The sequence below is a fragment of the Phalaenopsis equestris genome, unplaced genomic scaffold, assembly GCF_001263595.1.
Source record: "Phalaenopsis equestris unplaced genomic scaffold, ASM126359v1 Scaffold000334, whole genome shotgun sequence".
NCBI classification, from domain to species: domain Eukaryota; kingdom Viridiplantae; phylum Streptophyta; class Magnoliopsida; order Asparagales; family Orchidaceae; genus Phalaenopsis; species Phalaenopsis equestris.
In genome coordinates, this window is record NW_018164776.1 from 45,815 (window position 1) to 52,060 (window position 6,246).

Sequence of the window (6,246 nt, forward strand, 5' to 3'; positions counted from 1 at the left end):
ATATATATATATATATATATATATATATATATATATATATTTGCCTTAACAAGAAAGCTGTAGACAAGTGCTTAATTTTGGCATTCTAGAGTCCGTGTGAATGCGCCCTATGCATCTCTTTTGCATAGGCCACATCTATGGGGAGTCTTTGGCCACCATCAAAGAAATGCTTGTGTGGGTGATGTAAACATCTTGATTGGATCTTTTATGCCACAGCTCCTAAATAGGTGCATATGAGTATTGAAATTTGTATAAAAGATTTTTAAAATAAATCTTCCCGCCTTGTCATGAAAGTTGCATACAAGCACTTAATTTTAGCAGTCCAGAGTCTTCTTCCTCACCATACCTAGAGAGGTGTGCATAGGGTTTTCACTTGCGAACAAAATGCATGATATATAGAATTTCCTTGCCGCATCAAGAGATGGGCATACTTGTATTTAGTTGTTATGATTTGATTTCCAAACATTTATATCTTGTGTGGGATGACATCAACGAGTTTGACTTATTGAATGCACACAATGCTCTCTTTTTTTAATATATATTATTATTCTTTTGTATTCTTTACAGAGAGAAGGTGGGAGATGGAGAGTGATATAGAGTTGTGGAGAGACTAAGTCTGAAACAGATGGTTTGAGAGAGAAAAAGACAGATGAAGAGAGGTAGAGCAAAAAAGAGATTTAATCAGGGAAGAAAAATATGTCGTAGGCGTGTTGGTGGTAGGGTTGGAGGACATTAATGAATGCGGGTGAGAGAGAACTGGTGGGGTGGCTGAGAGATGTCGACCTCTATTAAGAAGGTGAAGATTTGATAATTGGAAGAGGGGAGATGGAATTGTGAGAGCAGGTCTTGGATGGAGATAATGATATAGTGGAGAGAGATTGAAGGAAGGATCGTTAGTGAGTAGTGTTGCCTAGTTGTGTTTGCAGGAGAGAAGTTTAGAGTAACGGGAAAGAGAGAAGTGGGTCGGTGACTATTGAAGGGGAATTGACAGTTTGTCGAGCAGTGCTTGGAAAGGAATAGGAGGGAGAAGAGGGGTCTCTTAGGTAGGCATTGAAGAGGAAAGATAACCCAAGGAATCTACAAGTAACAGGTTGTCAGGAAGGGCATTGGATGTATGTCTAGAAGGTAGAGGGATGTGTGAGTGTGAGGGAATAGTGGGTGATGTGCAGTAAAAATTCTAGATTGATTCTTTTTTAATCATTACTATTGGTTGGTTAATAATAGGATGGGGAAGAGACTCATACGATGTGCTGTGGCGAGGATAGGATGAATGCAAGAGTAGTATTTACTTGACTTGATTCCTTCTTATTTTATTTTTAGCAGTAAATTTAATTAAATAAAATTTTATTATTTATATGTAAAATATATTTATATTTATCATATATTAACAAAATAATTTATGTTGTCATCATACGGGCAAGCTATTTTTTGCATTTTTCCTTCATGCAGCGAACAGAGCAATATGACCATCTTCAATAGGTAATCTTAATCTCCTGGATATGCGAACAATCCATTTCCTAAAATGATCAACTGTTGCACATGTTCTCGCAATGTCAGATCCATTATCCCTCATTTTTGTCATATGGATATTTGGGGATGAGGTTTTCTTATGAGTATTTTCGGTGCTTCTGCTAAGTCACTAATGTTCATTTTGCAAAACAAGTGATGGAGATTTTTTTTAAAGTAAATATTTTCCATTTTCTCGTGCAACATTTTAGGCCATCCAAACGTCTTTCATAGGGAATTTGTATGTTTCAAACTAGCCAACATAGTCCATTTTGCTTAACTAACGATATTGGACAATTTTAATTTTTGCGATTTATCTTAATCTTAATTTTGATGTTGAGTAACTTTAATTATGATTTTAAGACATTTGGACCTGACTTCGCCTAATGTAGTATTTAATACTCATTATTTATTTTGACTTCGATTGTTGTCTAATTTGTGCTACCTTGTGGCACATATGTGTAAGTCAACAATTCATCTCTCAGCGACAACTTTTTGTGTTGGGCTATAGTTGGCTACCTCTTTGGCTGGCTTTACGACTTTCCTACCATAGTTTTGTTGGTCAGTTTTTTTCCTTTTTCTACAAAACTAGTTGTATTAAATCATCTACTGAATACTTGCTGTTTTCTGGAAAATCTGCGATGGCTAATTTGAAAGTTACAATTGGGCTAAATTTTGAAGGGTTATGAGGTTACTAATTTTGGATATTTTTGAGCAATAAATATGAACCCTAAGATATGTATTTATAGTGAATTACCAAATAAAAATATCAATATCTTTCTCAAGTTTATTTTTGCTACTTGGATGCTCTAGTTCTTTGAGTGCAGTGCAAGTCTCATCGGTAATGTGTTCGTGAATTTTGATCTCACTCATTCTTCTTGTTTGATGTTTTTTCTTGTATCATTATGAGGTTTTGATCTTTAGATTAGTTACTTCTATATTCATTCTCACAATTTAAGTTTTTTTGGTTTGTTTGGTTTGTTTTTTTTTTTTTTTGGTAATTGTTATTTGGTGAAGTTCATTACATGTTTGCAATCAATTAAGTGTATTGTTTTTGGCATTACATCAAAAGAGATAACCTTTGCCTAAATTAGGAGTTGGAAAGCTGAATTTTGATCTAGAGTTTTCTTTCTTTGTTTCTATTAGTGAATTTTAAATCGTTGACGTACTTCATGTGGAACACTTCGAAAGCCATAATACTTGATGAGATATGGACTTATGATTCAATGCACATCGAATAAGGCATAAATTGCTCTATTGAACATGCTGATATTTATTTGAAGCTCCATTGTATTTTAATCTCTTCCACTTTCATTTTGGTAAATCACTTCCTCTATATATAGGCTCATTTGAATTAATTTTATCACGTCTTTTGCCGTATCAGAAATTAATTTTCCTTAAATTGTTTGGTTATAAAGCTTTCCTATAAATGTTTTTTAGAAACACCATTTTTGACTCATTTTAGATACTTATTTTTGATTGGGAAGATATTTGTTGGTTAACACCGTTTTCCTGTATAAATAACATAGTTTAACCTGAATTCTGTCAGCTTCAAAGCTATTTACCATATTTTTTTTTCCAGATGATTAATTCAGTGCATCATTATCAAGCTATTGGTTCTTTGACTCACTTGTACTTTTGCTTTGTGCAGGATTTGAAGAAGAAGGAGAAGGAGCTCCAAGCAAAGGAGGCAGAGCTGGCTAGAAGAGAGAATGTATTTTTCCAAAACTAAAATAAAAATATAGTAATGCAAGTAGTATCTTTATGCTTTATGTTTGGACCTATAAATGAGAGAGAGAGAGTGTGTAATGCAACTATCAATCTCCTTGAATGCTCCATCATACCTTAAGCTCAACTTTTCTTTTCTACCAAACGTATCCACACTATTCTATGGGCTGACTTTAACAAACACAAAGCCTTTTTCCTCAAATTCTATGGCATTGTGTTTTAGGTCATACTTTTTTTTAATCTTTTGTTGCTTTTATTTGTCTTTGATCAGCTTTATTTTCTTAATTTATCATCAATCATTTCTGGACCAAGCAAACTCTTTTTCCCTACTTCAATCCATATTAAAATTCTGTATTTTTTTGTACAATATGTCATACGAATGCATTTCATTGTTAAAATGGAAAAATATTATTCCAAGACAAAGTCTATCAATTCTACATGATTTGTCTAATTACAAATTTAAACACATAATTGTACCAGATCCTCAAGTATCTAGATAAACGTCTCAAATTTTCCATCCTTCTACAGGTGAAATATTGTCTTAAAGTTGAATCTAATACTTTATATTTAATGTATATATCTTCACAGTCTAGAGGTGAATATACCATCACAATTCGATATTATCACCTTTTGATACACCGTCAAGCCCCATAATCTGCTTTATGTATAACTCAGACAAGAAATGAGCTTGACCATTTTAGTCAATCAATTACAATCCACACAACATGGTGTCCTAACCTTATTTTAGGAATCACCATAGCAAATTTCATGATGTTTTTTTCTCACTTCCCCTCTTGAATGTACAACAACTACAGCAGACCATTTGGTCTTTTGATGTTTTCTTTGCACCAGTTGAAATATTTTAAATTTTGATATAAATTCCATTACATCCTTTTTCACTCTCGAGAAGTAAGCAGAACCTTCAGATTATGGTACTCCTTATTGCTCTCAGGTTGTACAATATATCCTGCATAACTTCTTACAGAATCTCCCTTTTCAATCCAAAACAGTTGAGAACTCAATTGATCTCATAAATTAGTGCACCATGATCATCAACCTTCACTTCTGATTTCTTGTCTGACTAGGCCTCATTTAGCTTCACATACTCCTTGGCAGTCTTTCAGGCTTCTTAAAACATCCCTTTTAGAGTTGGTATGCTTTCAGCCTTTAGCTCTTGACGTGGGAGTGTCTGGGATCGCTGCTCCCACCATTACAATTGCAGGAGTTCCGCGATATCGTGGAAATGGATGTTCCGCGGTTTGAGATTTCTACAACAATCCTTGACTTATTTTTTAATTATTTACTATTTACTTATTTTTATTTAGATTTATTTCTATTAGGGACCTATTTATGTGTGTTTTGTTTTGTTGCTGGGCAGATTTTTTTGCTATTGTTATTGTATTTGGAGATGTGGTTCTCTATTTTATGCTCTTTAGGGTGCTGTATTCTTTCTTTTTGCAAGTGGTGTATCTATATCTTGTTCTGGAACATGTAATGGATCCCTCTTGCAGTCTGCACCTCGCCGTTTGCCGTTTGCAGTTTGCAGTTTGCCTGCTGTTTTCTGTTCGGACAGCTGTGGAACACATCCAACGTGCTGTCCAACAACAGATTTCACCTCAACTACCTTTCCAAAGGCCGCCAACCTCCCATATTATCACTTTCTTGCTATTGCATAACCACCCCCACTACATCCTCTTCCCAAACACCTTATATTATCCTTAGAACGATATCATCTAGTGGGAGATTTGTCAGATGCTCTGATTGATAGTTTATATTTTGGGTAGCTATCATCTTAAGAGATTCAACCTGCCTAATTCCAAGATTTGTTATTGTGGGAAATCAAAGAAATAATTTGTTATTCTCTTCTTCTCTTGAATTGATCATATAAGGTATTATATAGGAGATTAAAAGGAGAATAACTAGGAAACTATTTAACTATTTCCCTTAATTTAAGGGATTACAAATTTATTCTAATTTTCTTAATTTAAGGGATTTACCAATTAATTCTAATTTTCTTAATTAAGGAAATTAGAATTAATTCTCACAACTTTGTTTCCATCTCATTCACATCTCGACACTCCCTCGAGGAATAGTTGTCTTCCATTCCCAGCTTGGATACAAGATCATGGAAACTTGAACTGTTCAGCCCCTTAGTTAGAACATCGGCTAATTGTCTTTCTGATGGAACATAGGACATACACACTAACCCTTCCTCCAGTTTTTCTTTGATGAAATGTCTATCAATCTCAATATGTTTTGTCCTATCATGTTGTATAGGATTATGAGCTATATTAATGACAGAATTGTTGTCACAGTAGAGCTTCATAGGACCCTCCCATGGGATTCTTAAATCATCCAAGATGATTCTCAGCCACAGTAATTCACATAATCCTTGAGCAATAGCCTTGAACTCTGATTCTGCAGATGACCTTGCCACTACGTTTTGCTTCTTGCTCCTCCATGTCACTAGGTTACCTTCAAGAAAAATACAATATCCTGTAGTTGATCTTCTATCCACTATGGAGCCAGCATAGTCAGCGTCGGTGTAGGCTTCCAGAGTAAGAGTGTCATTCCTTTTGAACAAGATTCCTTTTCCCGGATTGCCTTTCAAGTAATGCTATACCCTGTAGGCGGCCTGAATATGAGGTTCTCTAGGATCATGCATGAATTGACTGATCATACTTACAAAATATACTATTTTTAGTCAAGTGTGAGCAAGTTATATGAGTTTGCCAACCAATCTCTGGTACATTCTTTTATCCACAACTGGTTTTTCTTTAGCTTCTCCCAACTTATAGTTTGGATCTATTGGAGTAGCGATTGGCTTACACCCAGTCTTCCCTGTTTTATATGAAGATCCCCTGTGTGGAATGTCACCTCAAGATCGAGGAAGTACTTCAATTTCCCCAGTTCCTTGATTTCAAATTCTTTTACTAGTCTCAGCTTCAATTCATGCTTCTCTTTCTCATCATTTCCAGTCACTTTGATGTCGTCCACATAGACTAAAAGAGC

The 6,246-nt window shown here is 34.9% G+C and overlaps 1 protein-coding gene across 1 annotated transcript in view; it reads left to right on the forward strand.

Annotated features, from left to right (window-relative positions):
- The window catches only part of LOC110025839 (secretory carrier-associated membrane protein 2-like), a 70,505-nt gene that overhangs the window by 19,386 nt on the left and 44,873 nt on the right, over positions 1-6,246 (forward strand). Inside the window, exon 4 of the mRNA XM_020726506.1 lies at positions 3,158-3,220. Coding sequence (XP_020582165.1) covers positions 3,158-3,220 — 63 coding nt within the window. The remainder of the gene's footprint in view (positions 1-3,157; positions 3,221-6,246) is intronic.